General features: G+C 47.0%; 2 protein-coding genes across 2 annotated transcripts; one reads left to right on the top strand and one right to left on the bottom strand.

Annotated features, from left to right (window-relative positions):
* The first annotated feature begins 530 nt into the window (after nt 1–530).
* LOC134031828 (uncharacterized) lies at nt 531–5,619 on the top strand. Its single transcript, XM_062475558.1, has 7 exons — nt 531–1,411; nt 1,657–1,875; nt 2,580–2,867; nt 3,196–3,465; nt 3,696–3,917; nt 4,032–4,148; nt 4,412–5,619. The coding sequence occupies exons 2-7, from the start codon at nt 1,662–1,664 to the stop codon at nt 4,804–4,806; spliced, it is 1,506 nt and encodes a 501-aa protein (XP_062331542.1). The 5' UTR covers nt 531–1,411; nt 1,657–1,661; the 3' UTR covers nt 4,807–5,619.
* A 1,932-nt stretch (nt 5,620–7,551) lies between these two features.
* On the bottom strand, nt 7,552–20,588 carry LOC134031583 (vesicular glutamate transporter 1-like). Its single transcript, XM_062475286.1, has 13 exons — nt 20,128–20,588; nt 14,287–14,539; nt 13,872–13,990; nt 13,567–13,681; nt 13,224–13,311; nt 12,765–12,851; nt 12,370–12,509; nt 12,017–12,166; nt 11,592–11,724; nt 10,903–11,013; nt 10,397–10,524; nt 9,796–9,865; nt 7,552–9,393 (listed from the first exon to the last, which is right to left on the bottom strand). The coding sequence occupies exons 1-13, from the start codon at nt 20,187–20,189 to the stop codon at nt 9,110–9,112; spliced, it is 1,740 nt and encodes a 579-aa protein (XP_062331270.1). The 5' UTR covers nt 20,190–20,588; the 3' UTR covers nt 7,552–9,109.
* Between the last annotated feature and the right edge of the window lie 298 nt (nt 20,589–20,886).

Here is a 20,886-nt window from a genome sequence, read left to right as displayed (position 1 = left end):
TCAGGGCCATCAGCTGGGTAGTGCTGGTGGGCTGGATTCTCCCGGTTCCATTCTAGAATGCTAGATGGAGCTGTATAGAATTGTCTTTGTGTTATTGTCTTATGTTTGTGTGTCGATGATGTTATGTTGATAACGTTATTATGTTCAAATCTACGTCAAATAAACATTAACTCTGTACTTCACCCGACTTCAGCTTAAACGATTGATTCTCTCAAAAACTTCCACAACAAAAGTCTCCAGCATGCGCAACCCGCCCTCTCCAGAGGATTCAGAACGCAGCAGCCCGTCTGGTCTTCAATCTACCCAGACGCTCCCATGTTACCCTGCTCCTCATCTCCCTCCACTGGCTTCCCATCACGGGCCGTATCAGATTCAAGACTCTGGTACTGACCTTCCGAGCGGTGAACGGGACTGCACCCGACTACATCAAGTCTCTCCTCCAGCCTTACACCCCCCCCCCCCCCCCCCCGCCACCTACGGTCTTCTTCTGACAACCGTCTGGTGGTCCCACTACTCAAGAGCGCCCGGTCCCAACACAAGCTCTTCTCCTGTCTGGCCCCCCAATGGTGGAATCAACTCCCCACCTCCATCAGGGACACTGACTGTCTCCCCACCTTCAAGAAAAGGCTCAAGACGCACTTGTTCCGGGAGTACAACGGCACTTAGGAATGCTTGGCTGTACCTGATGTTAGTTTTCTCCAGGATCTCAATGACTCTTATTGAGAGACTTGTTGCTCTTGTTGGTTAGTTGTAACGGTTTTAAATTCTTGTCCTCGCTGTGAAATATTTGACTGTTGATTGTTTTTCTACAGGTACACTCTTGCACTTTTTGAGTTTCATGTTGTTTAATTGTAACTTGTTTAACTGCATGCTCTTATGGTTCTTCCCTTTGGCACTTATTTGGTTTTCCACAATGTGTGCTTCATGTTTTGGCTGCTCACAATGTTTGGGGCTATCTCGTTGTTATGATCAGTGACCTATGCTCTTTTGTAAAGCTCTCTCTTGGAAGTCGTTTTTGGATAAAAGCGTCTGCTAAATGCATAAATGTAAATGCTAAATGTATAAATGTAAATGCTAAATGTATAAATGTAAATGCTAAATGCATAAATGTAAATGATAAATGCATAAATGTAAAGAAGCTCTCACTAGGGTTCTCTAAAGGGTTCTCTAAAGAACCCTATCTAAGTCAGATAGAACCATACAGAGTTACAAACAGCATCGGAAAGAGCTGAAAATGGTTCTGTTATGTTTAGACCTTCTTAAATGCTTCTTCTATTCTCACAGAGAGTTATTTGTGGCAGACGATTTGCTGATGTTAGTGTGTGCACAGTTTTGCCACGGTAACCAAAGAGTCTGTATTCTGATTTTTCTACAGTGCTGCTCACCCTGGTCAGGACTCAGAAACCTCATGGTGAGGGAGTAGCACGTCAAATAACGCCATAAACACCTTGTTCTTACACGCTGTTGTTCTGTTCTGTTTCTCTCTCTCCCCTCTCTCTATTTCCTATTTATTTAACCTTTAAAAGTTACTTCTCACATACCCAGTAGATGGCAGCATAACATTGTTAACTGACTTGCAACTCTACATTACATTTACACTTTTTAATACCCTCCCCTCCCCCATTGTCACTGTGTATTTGACTCTCCCCTTTTTAGTTTCCATGGTCCCAAATTTATATCAAGTTTACGCCGGGGATACATTGAAGTTGACATGTAACAACGGTGGTCCTTCAGTGCAATGGTTCTTCAACAACATCCAGTCACCTGAACAAAACTTGGACTGGCAGAGGACTGCAATATCTGCAAAAAACTCTGGCTCCTATCGCTGTGAGTCCAACGGACAGAGTAGTGACAACTTCAACATCTCTGTTCTGGGTAAATACAGAAGGCCTGCTTTGACTTATACACTGGAATACTTTATGCTTAGTCATCTTGATCATTCCTCAGTAAGTCCTTTAAACTGTAGGCTTGTGTTTAGGCTTGTACTTGTTTACCAAAAAACATAAATAATAACAATGTATTCCTTGTGTTTCCCCTCAACCCCTTCCTCTTTACCGTTCTCACATTCCCCACTCCCATACCCACCCCACACTACACTCAACCCACTCCCATATCCACCCCACACTACACTCAACCCACTCACCTACCCACTCCACACCACCTCCCGTCACCACCTCACCACACCCTTCAACCCCACCCTCACTCACTCCCCTACCCACCCCACACTACACTCAACCCACTCACCTACCCTCCCCACACCACACCACCTCCGCCCCCATTCCCCACCTCACCACACCCTTCAACCCCACCCTCACTCACTCACTCACTCACGCACTCCCCTACCCACCCCACACTACACTCAACCCACTCACCTACTCTCCCCACACCACACCGCCTCTGCCCCCATTCCCCACCTCACCACACCCTTCAACCCCACCCACTCACTCCCCTACCCACCCCACACTACACTCAACCCACTCACCTACCCTCCCCACACCACACCGCCTCCCGTCACCACCTCACCACACCCTTCAACCCCACCCTCACTCACTCCCCTACCCACCCCACAACCTTCACAGCCTACCTCCCTCCTTCAATTCTCTCCATCCGTTCGGGCCGACCAGTAATCCAAAGGGGCAGTTCAGTCACGCTGAACCTGGAGGTAGAAGATGGGCTTGAGGGCTGGACCTGCTGGGTGTACAAGAATGGAAAGGTCGTCAAGATGAGAATGAAGAAGACTTTGATGATTGCCAGCAAGACTGAGGTGGCGTTCCAGCCCTACGAACTGGAGGAAAACATGGGCCTCTACTGGTGCAGTGATCAGAACAACCAGAAGAGGAGCAGCATGGTCACTCTTAGGACTTCAGGTAACACCAGATACTGTATATGGAGTATATATTTGTAGTCAATATGTCTCTGTATACCCATACCCTTTATGTACAATGAAAAAAGGTACAAAACAACATGAGAACAGTATATATAGAAAGTGGGCCTACAGCAGAAGATGACAAATCAGAAGTGCGTAGTTCTGACAACATTTCAGTGGTCAAACCCAAGGAATGATCTGTGTTAGGGAAAAGTAACCACATCTCAGCTACCCGGGCTGGTGAACATGAATATGATCTAAAACAAGAACCACAGTGCAATGACATGTGCAGTAGCATCCCTCAGCCTGCAGCTTTGCGTTGTTCCCAGAACTGAAGGTGCTGATGGAGACCCCATGGCCAGCCAGGTTGGGAGATCCTGTGACCTTGAAATGCATCATCCCGGGGCTCGACAAGATTGAGCGTGCCGTGTTCTATAAGGACGGAAAAACCATCCAGGAGGGTTCCAACGCTTTCTTCCCCATCGCCAGTGTGGTGCAGTCGGACCAGGGGTCGTACAAGTGTAAGGCCACCTACAAAGGGGTCACCACTGGAGAAACGCGCGAACACGTCTCCGAGGCTCAGAAGCTGGTTGTCATGGGTAGGCATGGTTTGCCGTGGATGAGCCTCTCCACCCCGCGCGTGTGTGTGTGTGTGTGTGTGAGTGTGTGTGTGCGCACGTGAGCCTTGTGCACGACCTGGCCGTGCCTGCGTGTGTGTATTCCTTCACAACCTTGAAATTGTAGAAACTCTCCATGTATTTATTTAAATACATCGTTTTATTTCAATTATCTTCCTTTAAATTCTCACTTTTGTGTTTATATTCCACAGACGCCCCTCCGAGAGCATCTCTCTCCATGACCACGACCATGTCCTGTACTTGCTCCATGTGTCCCGATGGCACCAAGTATCGCTGGCACTACCAAGAGCTTGACCGCCCATGGGTATATACGGAAACGGGTCCATCTTACAGTGATAAAATACTGCCTGGAAGATACGCATGCAGCGCTATATGGCAGGATGGACGGACATCTATGAGCAACATCTATGTTGGTGAGTTCCATTATGTTCAAAGGCCCTGTATTAACAGAAGGTCCTGCAGTTAAGCATACTGGTATTAGCGCTTTGATTGATGTAATGTATTGTCCATTTCCATCTTTGTCCAAGCTTCCGGGGAACCTATTAAATGGCTGATGCTGTTGGTCGTCATAGCAGTCCTGCTTGTCTTGATGGTTGTAGTTTTCATCATAGCCTTCAGGTGCAAAAAGAGGAGGACGGCCAATGGTAAGTGCGCCTTCCAATTATCTACCTGAGATGTTGAATAGTACGGTAGTAGTGGATAGACTGGAAAGCACAATTACAACCTCCTTCCCTTCTCTACCCTTCAATTTCATAATTCCTCTGACTTTTACCTATCTAGTCTTTTAAGACAAATTACTCAATGATTTTGCCCTGTGTGTTCACTCTGAGAAACTTCTTTGAGCATTTAGAAAAGCGCTTCACAAGTTTCACGTTTCATTCGTAAATGTGCTTTTGTTTTCCCAAAGTGATTTATGAAGATGTTCAGATGATGGGGGTGAAGGCGGGCGGAGAAGACGGAGGCTACGAGGAGCTACGCCAAAAACGTGAGGGGGCAGAGTATGACACCTTGAAAGCTGTAGCGCCCCGTGGTGAAGATGGAGCCCTAGAGCCAAAACGCAGCGCCGAGATGACGGACGCACCCTCTAGTGGAGCAGGAGGGTATGAGCAACTCCGACTGAAACCAGGCGTTGACATGGACGAGTACCACACCTTGAAGGCAGATGCCCTGGGTGTAAAGAATAAGGATGGGGAATATGAAGCTTTGAAACCAGAGCCAGAAACAGAGAGAGTGTACCATACCTTAGGGCCGGTGATAGGGGCTGAAGGGGGGGCAGAGGTGGGGTCCCAGGTGGCAAAGTAGTGAGCGTAAGCAGAGCACCAGACCAGCGCAGCAGGCTGGATGGCAGCGTAAGCAGAGCACCAGACCAGCGCAGCAGGCTGGATGGCACCCAAACCATACATACCGTAACCGGTAATGGAAACATTTCCCATTAAAGAGTTACCAGTTTAGTGAAACAACTCTTGTAACCATTAATTCATTCATTTGCTTATTCCCAAATGACATAGTTGTAATTAACTCTTAAACACATGTCATGTATATTTACTAACGTAAGAAAGCACTGTGTCACTGAATGATTTGGTAACCAATATCACTGAGCTACAAAGTCAAAAGTTTTTATAAAAACAAAAATACATTGTAGATATATATATCCTCCTGAGATCCGGCAATTAATTGATGTCCACGATAGTGGAGGGTTAGTGGATTTATCAATCTGTGAATCAACTTTATGATCCTTGTACATAAATTGCATGCTTAATATAGTCTGATAAAAAGCTGAAGGGTATTTGTTGAAAGAGTTTTCTAGGACTTAATGCTTGACTCTCGCTATATTTTACTCTCGCACTTTTTATAAAGAGTGAATGATTACATGTTTTTAAATTTTGTAATAACAAATGCAAACCAGAGTTGGTAATCACTTGTGAATAGCTTTGAGTGTCATTGTATCATGTATTGTTAAAGGATTGTTATCAAGTTTTAGTGTATTGTGGAGTTGTGTCATGCAATGTTAAAAGGTGAGTGATGTGATGGAAACATGAGTCATTGTTTCAAAAATGACTGTTGAATTTTTAACAGGAAATATTTCATGAATGCTTAAATAAAGAGTTGAGGTGTGACATGATCTCTTGTTTTGCTTGGATGTGTATGGTTCAACTCTGACACCTTGTGTTGGAATAACAATAATCAGAGAGGCATGAGAAGGCCTTGAGGGGGTTAAGGGGGAGAGAGGGACAGCAGGGGCTGAAGAGGGGGGGGGGGGTGAGGGGGAGGGGCGACGCTGGGGAGAGGATGAGCAGAGAAGGGGGAGAATCCTGCACTCATCCATCTTGACTTTAATTACCTGGACCTGCTGTTCACTCCAGGAAGCTCCTGAGCACAGCGTGCCAAGAGACAGAGACCTCAGCTTACCTGACACTTACCTCCCCTCTGTCTTTCTCTCCTTCCTTCCTTCTCTCCTCTTCACCTTCCTCCATCCTCATTCGTGATGCCCACCCCTTCCCCCCACCAGAACGATTTCAAGAAAGAGCTCAAATAGAAACCAGGCAAGGTATTGTGTAACACCATTATCTGATTTCACTCTCCCTGTGCCTCCCCCTCTCTCCCTCTAGCAGATGGGAGTAGGATTATCCCCCCTGACTGTAGACAAACACAAGAGAGGACTGAGAGAGAGAGAGAATGGAGGAAGAAAGAGAAATGGAGAGAGAGAGAGAAAGAGAGAGAGAGAAAGAGAGAGAGAGAAAGAGAGAGAGGAAGAGAGAGGAAGAGAGAGCTCAATGGACATGGGCACTCTCAGAATGTCCCCCTTTTCTAATCCTATACAGATCTAAATTTCTCTCCCTTACTTCCTCTGGGGTAATATCTATAGCCCAGGGATCGATGGCTGGTCAGAGGAAGAGCAGAGCACTGGAGTAACATGACACCTGGGAGTCTGGGAGTAGCGACAGAAACATCCATTAGTGGCCAAACCATGTGGGGAGGATAGAAAGATCATGTAGGCAGTAGAGACCAGGACCAGGCTGCTTTACGTAAAATATGTATGTTAGAAATGTTTTGGGAAACATGGAAATGATTTGTTTTGTGTATTTATACAGTGTCTGGGCGATGCAGGCTGGTGCAGAAGAAGATTGGATATGGAATAGTTAATACTCTTGTAAAAAAATAAAATAAAATACAAACAGGAATATTGATAATAAATAATAATCACCTCTACGTTTTATTATACAATATTTTTTCGACATGTACATGTTTTTACATATACAATTTTACATGTTACAATCAAGAACAAAACAGTCGAATAATAAAAGAAAAAGCAACTGGCAGACCAGTCTGAAAAAGAAACAAACATAAACAACACAACAACAACAGCAACAACAGTAAAAACCCTAACAGTTCATATTTAGTATTTTTTCTAGTGTGAAAGAGACCCCTTAAATAGTTTACTGGATCTCCATTTGAACAACCCACACTTTCTTGCCAAAGTAAGACAGTAGTCTCACCCAAGACAAGAGAGATTCAACATTCAACTCTGACGTCAACTAAACACATACATATTTCCAGTAAAGTTCAGATGTATTTACAGTGTAACCCCCCCCCAAAAAAAAAATCAGTGACACAAACGATTAATCTTGTATTGCTTCTTTTTTTGGACTAAGAGTGAGCGAAAACAAAAATATACTGATCATCGACAGATATCTCCTGCCTGACATCACTTCAGTACTTTGTTGTAGTTCATCTTTGAAAAAAGGGTGTTGGGGAGAGAGAGAGCTCTACCCCATCTGGAGGCTGGGGACTCATGATGAACCTCCATTGTGATAAACATTGCCTATGGTGTGATATTGCTTCATGCACTGTTTTATCTACCTGGTGTTCCACCCTGCCCAAGTTCAGTGTCAGGAATATTAATCTATCAAGCATTGCACAGTCAGTCGGTGAACAAGTTTAAGAAAGCTTTTTTGCTTGCGGCCGGCCCACAAGGAGACAAAAACATCACACGCCATTGTGCTACAAAGTTTGTCTGCTAGCATGTTGTGCTAGCTACCTATTCAACAGGTTCTTGTGGTGTGATCTTGACGCCGCAACCTTGCCTCATTGTTATTCCTTAGTCACTGGGACAGTGTGCACAGGCTGGTGTGTGTGTGTGTGTGTGTGAGGGGGTTTGGCTTCTTGGTGGCAGCTGCCTCGGTCCGAAGGGACAGAGACTGGCACTACGTCAAACGTGACTGGCAATAATAACGATGACAATCTGCAGACATCACCAAGCCTCTGTGACCTCGCTCTCAAAAACACTGGAGGGAAAGTCTACGCTGGACATCTTGCGCATGAAAGAGTAACCTCTACAGAGAAGGACTATCTGTTTTGTTTCTTCATGGAACGGTAAATGACCTCCTCTGGAATCACCTCCAAACCGTCAAATGTTACGTGAGGTTTTGGGGTCATGTCAGGGAAACGCATTATGTCCAGTACCAGAAGGCTATAAAACGGGTTAAGTCTTCAACCAAAGTACACTTCACAGTAGTTGTGGATGCAGCACTTGGGCGGTGACGTTGGTGATGGTGGTGACTGTCTTTGGTATTTGGTATTACTTGCTCTACTGTACATCTAGCTGGTCTCCCACTGTCCTGTACAAGTGCTGCCCTTGTGTTACTGTACAAGGCCTTCAATTCCCACGTTACCCGGGCAGACAGTTTGCAATCCTAATACAATTGCTTGACATTGAGAAGCCTGACGAAACACTTGTGTTCTACAACAGGGTTGCGAGACCATACTGTCACAGCTTAAAGAGTACATTATTTCTATTGTGTGCCTATGCATGAGTAACTGAGTGGCTGAATCTCTCTGTATGAGCAAACCAATACTACAGAACTTAATACTTTAATGTATTGGCACGAGTTAGATGCTTTGTCTTAACAGTGTGAACATTATGTTGATTAAATTCGCAATTTCACTCACTCGGATTTCAGAAACGAGGTCTGACGTGCCAAACATGGCCAATAGGTTGCACATCCACAAGTAGTTTTAAAAACATCACAATAAAAACAAGCCTAAATAATAACTGTACTGTTAAATAAAAATTTGACATGATACAATCATTTAACTGCTGGACAGTACATTGTGTATAATAAGCACACTCTTAAAGAAAGCAACCAAACTAGGCCTAAAACCAACTCCTGCTCAAGTAGAGAAGTTGCACCAGTGTCACCAAATAGACTTTGGAGCCCTAAAATACTCCTAATGAGTCTGTCTGTCATACCAGGGACACAAATGCTGACATGCAAACACACGCACACACACCCATGCAACACTCACACACACACACATACACTCACACACCCAAGCAACACTCACTCACACATACACACACACACACACTCTTTTTCGGATACAGCTCAGACTCTTTCCGTGTCCATACAATGGTCACACCTGTCATATCGCAGACATGACTCTTTGATTCGACTCGCTGACCAGCCTTTCTCTCGCACACCCCATCCAGCCATCCACCTTTCCTCTTCCTCACACTCTCCTGTCGAAACCTTTTCTCTAAACGCGTCTATCCGTCTCTGCCTCACCGCTCCACTCCTCCCAGTACAATCCCCATCCGGCTGCCCTACGAGAGGTCCCTGTCGTCCTCCCCTCCGTACAGGTAGCTGTTCGTTCCGGTCGGTTGGACGTACTCCTCTGTCTTGTCCCAGTCCGACACCCAGCCTCCCCCTCCTCCTCCTCCTCCTCCTCCTCCGTTAGGATCTGTAGCCCCGTAGCCTCCTCCTCCGCTGGTACGATACAACTCCTCGGTCTCGTCCGCTAGCTCATCCTCCCCCAGAATTCCACACTTCTCATCGCTGAGGTTCTCCGGCTCAGCCCAGGCTTGCTTCTCCCCAGAGGCGAAGAGTCCTGGAGGCAGAGACAACGTCAGCCGCTCTGACTCTTCCAGGCCGTGCTCCTTTTGACTTGAGCTTACCCCGGTCGTACTCTCATGTTATTATAAATGTAAATGCATAAAAAAAGCTAAATAAGTAATATCCTGTAAAACAAACTAAATATAAATATAGAAAATGTACATCTTGCCATGAAACATGGATGTTTTTGCTAGTAAATGTCATTGAAACTATGGCATTTCATGGTCAGTCTGGAGGTTAAGTGAGTAACTAAACACTGGAATAAGAAATTAGGAAAGGAGCCAGCTCATAAATACGCTAAATACTTTCATAAACATTTATCCTTATTGTCATTTTTAGGCCATAACACTGAGATCAGAAAGAGGGATACAAATGAACGTTATGAAGGGATACACACCATAGAATATAACACCTCCATAATGAACGAGTGAAGCAATGAGAAAGACATACTGCCACTCTTCCCGCGTCTAGGGCGAGAGAGAGGGAGAGAGAGACGGAAAGGAAAAAAGAGAGGAGAGGAGAGAAAGAGTGATCATTAGAGGGAGGGGAAAAGGTGAGTGTGAAAGGAATGGGTCAAAAGGGGGAAAACATGGCAGAGTGAAAGATACAGTGCAGTTTGAAAAGAGTGAGTGAGGTCATCAAGGAGATTCGGTGTCGGGATGAATCATGTAAGTGTTCATGAACGCTAATCCTTAAAAAAAAGCACTGTACATATTTAGCATTCAAACGGCCCTTTAGGTTTTCGGACTAGGCGGTTGCTGTGTTTTGACAGGGCAAATAATCAATCAATTATACATGATAAAATGCACAAACTTGCAGTCGCTAGGTAAATACGAGCATGCGTTGGAAGCTAAGTGTTTTGCGACTCGAACTGTGTGTTTCACGTAAGGAGTAGACAGCGTTTCTGTTTGTCCAGGCTCCACTAAGTGTAGCGCTTCGGTCCGCGACACTGCAGGATAAAGGAGGTGGCCACAACACTCGCCGGAGTCAGCTTCTACCTTGTGTTTGGTCATGGCGCCGACGATAAGGGGGCACACCATTCCAGAGAGCGTCCCCACACCGTTGGAGATGCCCATGAGGATGCTGGCATATCGAGGAGCTATGTCCAGATGGTTCACGTTGAAACCTAAAACAGGGCCGAGGAGACATGCTGCAGTCAGTACAGCATTCAAAACGACTTACTGCTCAAACAATACGCGTGTGTTTCAACAGATTCATTCAGTGGAAGTTCAACCCCGTACACAAAGAGCTGAGTCAATCTTTCTAATTAGGATTGGGAGGGAGGGAGGGTTGGGGGGGGGGGGGGGGCACAGTACGGGCACCAGGGATCCCCCAGCCTGGGTGCTGAGGAGGATAATCCTGGGTTTAGAGGGGCTGCTGGTGCAGGGAGCTCTTTTGATCTGTGACCGGAGGGGCTGTACCTCGGAGGGGCGTGTAGAGAACAGGGGTAACGAGCCTTTAGAGATCAGGAAAGGGTGAGAGGCAGAGTCTCGGCACGTCTCACCTGAGATGGCGAACCCACTGAAGCCGACAGCCAGGACGAGGAAGGTGATGGCCACGACCTTGGTGTGGGAGAACCCCACCACGAGCAAGAAGGTGGCCTCCATCCCGAAGCCTGCCGCCGCCGCCGCCGCCGGCGAGGAACAGAGGAAGACAGTGACCAAACCAAACAAAGACCCAACCGAACCTTTCCCCCTTCATTTGAGCATCAGCAGTTGGACCTAAAGTTGGCTTCACATGCTACAAGCAAATCCCCTCAGTGAGACGGTGCGCACCCACGTTTCTGATTCCGCTCACTCCTCTATCGATTCCTGCGCGGGTCAGAAATAGTCTACTTGATGAGTCATCAGATGCGGCACGCAGGGATCTCTTTCTCACACAGTGGATTTAAGAGTACCTCACCATCTTGCTGAGAAGCTTCCCAGCACACTGTCAGATTGTACACTTAGACTTTTGTACACTGTACACATTGTACACTAAGACTATGAATACCAATGGAGAACTGGTACTGAACTGGCACTAAGTGCCCCCAAAAATCGCCTGTTAGGAGCCCGACATATAAAAAGCTCTCAACAAATAAAAACAAATTCAAGACTACTTCCTACTGTTCCTGCTCCTAGCCTTCTCCAATTCTCTCCCTCCTTCTCCTTCCTTTCCACATCTCCTTCTCCTCCACCTCTCCTCCTTTCTCACCTCCACAGTTCATCATCTTGCGGACGTTGGTGGTGGACATGATGTTGTTACTGCGCAGGTAGTCGGCCAGCTGGCCGCCGATGGGCACGATGATGGTCATAACGAGATGGGGGAGGGCGGACACCAGGCCCACCTGGGGGGAGGGGGATAGAGGGGAGGAGGGGAGGGGGATCAACAGAGAGGGTAGGGTGGAAGTAGGTGGAGGAACAGGGAGGCAGATGATGATGGGCAAGGGAGGGAGATAAGTTACGATTGGGAGTCAAATGGGGAGTAAAGCAAAGGCTAGAAGAAGATAGATTTATGTTTTAATAACAGGGTAACAAGGGTCCCGTGGTATAATCATATCTCCTTAAGCTATACAATTTTTATACTCTGGAGTAAACGGCAATGCTTGTATACATTGGCAATTCCTAGATTGTTCTTACCTTGCTGATCTCAAATCCAAAGACCTCCTCAAAGTATGCAGGTTGGCTGATGAGGAGCAGGTAGAAGGTCCAGCTTCTGCAGAAGTTGGCCACGATGATGGCGTACACTGGCATGGAGGTGAAGAAGGCTCTCCAAGGTGTGTTGAATTTCTGGGAATTGTACAAAAAAAGGAGAAGATACATTTATGAAAACTGATTACAGGCACAGAGGCACAGAAAGGTCGAATGACTTTAAATTAAAGATAGCCTAGGCCTCAAGAGGCCTCACATGTATTGAAAGCAAGAAAGAAAGAAAGAAAGAAAGAAAGAAAGAAAGAAAGAGAGATGGCGGTTAGTGGAGAGGATTTACTAACGGTCACAGGGACAGAGTTGTTAATCGAACCAATGGCCTCTTCGATGTAAGTCTTCTCTTCCTCTGTGATGGTGGGGTGCGCCGCGGGACTCTCGTACGACACCAGGATCCAGAAGCAATACCAGAGGATCCCAAAGGTACCTGGGGGGGGGGGGGGGGGTGACGACATATGTATTTCTTTCTTTTCGTCATTTACTTTACATTACGAGCTCACAATGGGTGGTGTATTTCAATATTTCACCATCCTCTTTTTCAGCATCACTCATCCACACATCGCAATCTCCACCTTGCGTTTTCAAGATACATCGCCAGGAGTCGAATAACAGACACGCAGCAGAGTGTGTACTTCCGCAGTAATTGCATCCATAGGGAACATGCAGAACCAGCCGTCCTTACCGTACACGTAGAACACGGAGGACCACCCCGAGTACTGAACCAGCACCCCAGCCAGAGGCATGGCGATCACAGCCCCAGCATAGGAGCCTGGAGAGACAGGGAGACATCAGGGTGCTATAGAGGAGCTGGTACTGTGGGTCCTGACTAGCATATCTATAGAGCTACAGGGGGAACTGAATCCCTTCGACATGGAGGTGGAAAATGGCTTGCTCCCTCCCCCATAATAGAAGCCTGTTCCAGGGTCAAGACCTGAAGTGCAGTTCCCCCACCGCTGGGCCTTGCCATTAGTATGATAAGTCCCCTGGACATCCCATTACATTATTAACATTAGTTGTGCAAATAAGATTAGACGGGGGAGGCAGTTACCACAGAATGTACAAAACTAGAATATACAGGATGACCTGGTTCACTCATGGCTACGGAAACCATGAGGAGGCAGGAAGGTTCAAAGGGCCTCACCACAAAAGGCCGTTGTTGCCAATCGACTTCTCTCGAGGGGAGGCGCCCATTTGGCCCAGATTCCATGGCAGGCCGGGTACGAAACCCCCTGCAGGAGAGACGCAGTAACACCAGGAAGGGATGTCAAACAGGGGGCTGCCCGAATTTACTCAACATAACTTAAAGGGTGGATAAACTATGGGGTCATCCAGTGTGTATGAAATTCAGCAGAACGAGTTGGCACAGTGTCAACTCAGGATAAAGTACACAACCAGATGTCAGCAAACTACAAGTGTGAACAAGGGGATGGGGGGGGGGGAGGGTCGAGGGGGGGGGGGGGGGTCGAGGGAAGGTAGCCAAGCACCTCCACGAGTCCTTGACATATCCTGACAAGGATAACACAGCCAAAGTGAACCCGTGCCGCAGAGGGGATCAGCATATTCAGAGTTGAGGTGGCCACAATGGCAAAGCCAAACACTCTGGAGGGACAGAGAGAAAGAGGACAGAGAGAGAGAGAGAGAGAGAGAGAGAGAGAGAGAGAGAGAGAGAGAGAGAGGAGGCAGAGAGAGTGTGGGGGAGAATGGGAAAATTAAAGGAAGTGAAAAGCACCAGCAATAAGACTTGTATTCTAAACCAAATAGGCTTCATAAACCTTAAATGGGAACTGACCTGTTTGCTGCAAACTTCTGACAGATGAAGCCTCCCGGGATCTGGGTTACTATGTACCCCCAGAAGAAGGACCCATGGATCATCCCGACTGTTTCGGGGTCCCAGTCGAACTGAGCTTTCTGTGTACAGATGGACAGAGGGGGAGAGAGAGAATCAGTAAGCCTCGCTAGCAACCCAGGGTGACCGATCCGTCACCCATTGACATAGAACAACATACAGCACCTCAACCCCTTTACAACCCTTTCACCTGACCACCCCAACCCCAACCCACCCACCCCCCTCCCAAACCCCTTCTCCATCCTCCAACTCCGTTTTCCCCCTTTTGTGCTCCCTCCGCCCCCTCCCACCTCCCCCCTCCCTCCGCCCCCTCCCCCATCCCTCTGCCCCCTCCCCCCTCAAAAGGGGCATCACTCACCACTAGCACCGCCTTGTTGTCCCGGTAGACCGTGTGGTTGTTGACCATGCTGACGATGGCCACGCCCAGGTTGCAGCGGATGCCGAAGGAGATGCAGAAGCCCAGCCCGGAGAGGATGGCGATGATGTAGCGGCGGGGCAGGCCGAAGCAGGTGCAGTCCACCACGGGGAGCTCCTTCTCCTCCACCAGCTCGGGGCGGCCCTCGGCGGACAGCTCGATGGTCTCGCCATTCTCCTGTCGCTTCTCTAGGACCCTGAGGGGAGAAAGGGGACGGGAGGGAGGACGGGAGGGAGGGAGGACGGGAGGGAGGGAGGACGGGAGGGAGGGAGGACGGGAGGGAGGACGGGAGGGAGGGAGGACGGGAGGGAGGGAGGACGGGAGGACGGGAGGGAGGGAGGACGGGAGGGAGGGAGGACGGGAGGGAGGACGGGAGGGAGGGAGGACGGGAGGGAGGACGGGAGGGAGGACGGGAGGGAGGGAGGACGGGAGGGAGGGAGGACGGGAGTGAGGGAGGACGGGAGGGAGGACGGGAGGACGGGAGGGAGAGAGGACGGGAGGGAGGGAGGACGGGAGTGAGGGAGGACGGGAGGGAGGGAGGACGGGAGGGAGGACGGGAGGGAGAGAGGACGGGAGGGAGGGTGGGTGGGAGGACGGGAGGGAGGGAGGGTGGGTGGGAGGACGGGAGGGAGGGAGGACGGGAGGGAGGGAGGACGGGAGGGAGGGAGGACGGGAGGGAGGGAGGACGGGAGTGAGGGAGGACGGGAGGGAGGACGGGAGGACGGGAGGGAGGGAGGACGGGAGGGAGGACGGGAGGACGGGAGGGAGGGAGGACGGGAGTGAGGGAGGACGGGAGGGAGGGAGGACGGGAGTGAGGGAGGACGGGAGGGAGGGAGGACGGGAGGGAGGGAGGACGGGAGGGAGGACGGGAGGGAGGGAGGACGGGAGGGAGGAAGGGAGGGGGCGGAAGATTGGGCAGGGTCACAAGTCATCATTTATTTAGTTTGCGGCGCTGTCAGATGGAGTTGGATGACAAGGGTCCCTGGGTTGTGTTGAGATGTCGAGATTTGTTTCTGCATCTGTGGGCTTTTGAGTTGAATACCTGTCATGAGACGCAAGCTTGAAGGTGTGAATAATAATATATTTGTGTGATTTGATGTCACACGTTGTTATAATCGGAGGTAAATTGTTTACGTGGGCATATAGTGTGCATAAATCTACTTAGTAAATTAAACAGAGAGGCATTTATGCAACGAGTATGCAGTCTCCAAATGGAGTGTCAGTGATGAATGTCTTTCTCTCCATTGTCTGGTACATCAGCAAATAGAAACCACTACACAATTCCCATGTGGAACAATTAGGCAACTCTGAACCTAGAAATGCTCCTCCAGTCAAACTCCCCAAAACAATGTCCGCTACCTCCGAGACTCGTCAGAATAACCTTGACATGTTGGGGGTTGTTGTGTTTCTGCTGACACGACCTGCCTGACAGACTTGGCAGGCAGGGGGCAATACAGTAGGCCTCAACCACACGATGATTACGGCTACTTGTCTCCTCCAGGCGGATTCTCAAGGCTGCTTTCTCTATTACCTGTCTGCCTCAGCTCTCCTCTCCTCTGCTCTCCTCTCTTCTTCTCTCCCCTCTCCTCCTTTCCTCTCCTCTTTTTTTCCCCTCCTCCTCTCCTCAGCCCTCCTCTTTTCTCCTCTTCCTCTCTACTCCTCAACTCGTACATTTTCTCCTCTCCCCTCCTCTCCTCTTTCATCCAGCTCAATGAACAGCCATGCTAACGACGGGCACCAAGCAACCTCCTGTCTGGAAAACATCAAATATGTATCCACCGCTGGCACCTCATCCATTAACCATGAGATCGGCTCAGCCCAGCACACGGCTAGCTTGAGTTCACAAACCCAGCAGCACTTCAGCTGAGCTGGGGCTGAGGCACTGTGGTTGACATATCCCAGTACACTTGAATTATACAATTGATGTAATTATTTAAAAGCGTATGTCTTTATTTAGAGTATAGTCTTTCGTAGTGCATAGTTATGGATATTTGAACAAACTGTATATTTGTTATGGGCAGTGCAAAATATTTTTTCGAAGAACCTCGCGAAAACAGAAGAAGGGGTTTGAAATGGGACGTTTCCAGATTCCCATCAAGTGGATAGTTTGACTTTCAGTTAAATTGCTAAATTGATGCACAGTTTTGGAACAACCGACAATCACTGCGCTGCAGGCAGCCACATACCCCCGCACCCCCCCCCCCCCTCTCCCAGTTCTCATCCTTTCACTCAGTCACGCCAGGCATTTGAGACACAGTGTAGGAAGAAGTGGGCAGATTTAACAGCTGATGAGGAGGAAAAGTTTGCGAGAGAACAGGAAAATGTGAACTGAAAAGGGGCTCATCAGAAATCCAATATCAGCACATTTTCGTAGGGCTGTATACTGTCAAAAGTAAGAACATCTCCTTCTCTCAATCATACACTGCATTAAATAGTAAAACCACCTAATTCAAATAAGAGTAAAAAGGAGAACAATTCGCAAGTATCATACTCTAAAACTGTATTTGACGGTTTGATCACGTGACCTTCCCAAGCAGCACTGGGTGGGGTGTGATGTCGTAGAGCAGTCCAACACCACACATACTATACCAGGTGATTCATTGTGGTGTCATTGTCTGGTACAAAATTAGTGTCCTTTCAACTATGCACCATAGTAAAACCAGTAACTGTCAACGAGCACACTATGGTCCCCCACACATGTGGCAAAGCAAACCCAGGACAACTCAGCGTGCTTCCAGTATAGCACAATTCAGTTAACACATGACCAGGTTCCAGCATTTTTTTTTCACATTGATCAAGTATTAATGACTTTCACTGATGCTGAATAATTAATATCTCTCTCCCGCCTATTTTTGTCTTTCGGGGCCTCTCCGTTCTTCCTGTCTCTCGCTCATCTTTCATCTTATCTTCACCCCTGTCTTTTCTATTTCCATTCTCCTTGCATCTCACACCTGGCTCGCACCACTTATTTTTTCTTGACACGTCCTCCCTTTTGGACACCTGAGGATTCCTCCCCTCTCACGAATCAGACCAATGTAGCAGGCTATCATATCTCGCTCTCCTTGACGTCAATCCGTCTGTCCTCAGTAACCGTCTGCTAACTTTCATTTTTTTGTATCCGTTTGTCAACTGTAAACTGCTCTCTAGCCGACTACCGGTTGCCTTCGTCTGACCTATGGTCTGACCCTACCGTGAAGTACATCCTTTTTAATCCTTAGCCGTTTACCTCTCTTTCTGTCGCTCTAAGCACGATCAAGTCACTTCCACGCTTTCAGACAAACACCCGCGGCATTTGGAGTATAGACCTGAGGATCTATATGGACAACATTCTAGGGTCTTTGTGTAAAGACCGGAAGCCAGTCAACCAAAAGTCTGAATCCACATGTCCGGCCCACAGCTAGAGCCGCAGGTTCACACTCAAGTTTAATCTTTTGATTCATTCGTCAAAGACGAGCATGAAGACAGTTGAGTAGCCCGGTTCAGAGTTCAACCAAAAACTTACTAGTACAGCTGAACTATGGAAGTAAAACAACACCCTGTATCTATCTTGTTGTCCACTCAGCATTAAGGCCAGGCAGGGCTTCGTTTTCAAGATGTTTTAAATCAAATGAGCCTGACCCACTGGAATGACCTAGCTTCAACCTTCAGACCCAGGTTGTAAAAGTAACAAATACATGTAGTAGGATGAGCACATGTTCAGCCATTCTGTGAGAAAGCAAGAATCAGAAAGGAATAGGTTACTATTAAGATATTCTGATCGTTGTGTTTTGAATGTGTGTGTAATGATATGTGTTTGTGTATGTGTGTGGCAGACTGCACACTGCTAGTTTAAAAACATATTTGAATGTATAAATTGAGCCTAAAGCTTTTCTGGGCATACAGTTAAAAGAGTTTTCCTTGTGAGATGCAAAATGAGATTCAGGTTACTCTTTAATTACTAGGCTGTTACTAGGCTAGGGCACAACTCACCCATTCACTACTTATCAACTCTGGAATGACATTTGATTCAACATAATATTTGTCAAACTTAAATATTATCAATATTGACTGCTTCAAAAAACTTTAAAGGCGGCCATGTCCATGATTTCACGAGACACGATACACCTAACCCTAGCTCGTGAGGTCGGCGCCTTACGCACAGTAGGAAGGAGGGGAGGAGACACCTTAGCTCACGTGCGTGGTGGAAATAAAGTGTTACCACGGACACTATCACGTCGTTGTGTAATCCAGCGAGTAAATGCCCCGGAAGTGCGGTGGGGGTTGATAACGAGTGGTAGACCTGAGGACTGAGCAACCTGCAGCATAGGTATCCGTGGTTACTTACTGAGCGTGAGGGAGAGAGTGAGAGAGAGCGAGAGAGAGAGAGAGAGAGAGAGAGAGAGAGAGAGAGAGAGAGAGAGAGAGAGAGAGAGAGAGAGAGAGAGAGAGAGAGAGAGAGAGAGAGAGAGAGAGAGAGAGAGAGAGAGAGAGTGGGGTATAGGGATTTACGTGGGACGACAGCTTGGACAGGGAGAATGCTATTTTGGGAGAGGATTTACGTGTTTAGACGCTCCTTCAAATCCCAAGAGGCGCAACTCCTAGCACACCGATATCAATCGGTGTTTCTACAGTAAAAAAGTAGTGATTATGTTATTTGTTTAAGTTTGGTATAAAGCCAACGTCAAGTCATATTTACTAATATCAAGTGATCAGAGTTGCTCTTTTACATAGTTCAGGCTTCAGAGTGGCCTACCTGTCAACACATCAAATTACGCAGTGACGAATCATTAGACGTCTGCAATGTCAAAAGAGTTTAACTGCCAACAAATGTCCAACTATGATTTTATCAGTGACATTGTTTCAAAACACTTTCGTCCATGATTCATAGACATAGTTCCTTTTAATAAATTATATAAATCCTACATTGTTTATACGACCGACAATCCAAGGCCCCAGAATATATCACGGTTTGCTACTGCAATGTCCGATAATGCAGGGCTTCATTAACCAGCTTTATACACCAGCCACAACCACAGAGACATAATGAGACCTGGGCCTTGAGGCTACATCTCAATCCCAATGATTTTGGAACACAGCACAGGTGAGTTCGGGGCAAATCTTAATCTGGAATTAAAATCTGCGCCTTTGTGAAATCTTAGGTGTAAAGCATATCACAGCAGTTGAGATGCACGAGACTGGACAAACTAACTGCCTGAAGTTATTTATGAAAGTGACAACATAAATGACAATGTAAAGTGAATGCATTTACATATCCACACTGTCATCATCGCATTCCACGAATGCCTTCGATTTGGAAAAGTAAACCCCCTTCAACTCGAGTAAAAAATGGAAGACAATCTGTCTAATAGTCTTGAGTGGGCTGCGGACAGGCCTATGTGCCCTTTAGACTGTATGCGCAAAGATAGTCCGCAGCATGTTAAGCTATCATTCATGAAATGTAAAGCTCTGAATAGTATACTTAGAAACAGATGTTCCTCCAGGTCATTTAACCCCGTTACTAATCCAACTTTATGGGCATCTTGATCTTGTCTTAATGAGTGCCAATTAGAATACTTTTAATTGAAAACGTCTCAAATGTTATTGTACAAAAGTCACAAATAACCTATTAACTTTTTAAATAATTTGAACGATATTTATAGGCAGATGTAGCAAGGCGAAAAGACATGTAACAAAAGAGGAAGAAAATAGGTGGCTCATACCGGAATGTCATGCCATTATGAACATCAAACATACATTCAAACATAGTAATTCAACAGTATGAAAACAATCATTTGTTTCACTTACTTGTTTATTTTACCGAGGGTCCTAGCAGCGACGATCTTAAACCTATCTGGCCGGACCTCCATCCTCGCGACTCCAGGCTCCTACCGATTTGCTATCCGTGCGCACTCCCGCTTGAGCGCGCAGCACTCTTCCCTATCACCTTCTCCCTCCGCCCTTAACCTCTTATTAACACACCATTAAATTCGTTTCGCTTTAACAAAAGGTTGGTAAACCTGTTTGTCTGTTTGAGACAGCAGTACTTTATTGTCTTAAATGGGATGTTAAAACAAACTTGACTACATTTTACGCGCTACATTGTCAATTAAAGTGCATTTCGGCATGTCAAAGCCTCGTTACCTTTCGCTAAGGATGTATCTTTACTGCTCACTAAAAATGATATATGATAAGATTGTGTTGCAAAAAAGGTCAACTGAATGGCCAAGCAGTGTCCGGCCGATGGGACGCTCTCCATGGAACTGAAACCAGATTATTGGTTAATCTGTGTGTGTAGTGAAATGTCGTGCCACTTCCTTCCCCGCAGTCCGTGGATGGATTTAAGATGTTATTCTCGTACTGGACCCCACTACACAAATACTAAATGAAAAGAATCAGATTAGTCTATAATAAAACCTGCAGTTTTTATAAAGAAAGGTGGAGAAAGTTGTCGCCTCTCCCGCTGCTATTTCGATAGAAACAGGCTATGAAACGCATAACATTCTAAATCGGCCTAGCTGTTCGCTGCTGTACTACCTGGTTTAATGCTTAATACTATTTCCATTA

This window comes from Osmerus eperlanus, chromosome 12, assembly GCF_963692335.1.
Source record: "Osmerus eperlanus chromosome 12, fOsmEpe2.1, whole genome shotgun sequence".
NCBI classification, from domain to species: domain Eukaryota; kingdom Metazoa; phylum Chordata; class Actinopteri; order Osmeriformes; family Osmeridae; genus Osmerus; species Osmerus eperlanus.
The sequence above is the reverse complement of the archived record's forward strand: the minus strand, read 5'-3'. Positions and strand labels throughout refer to the sequence as shown.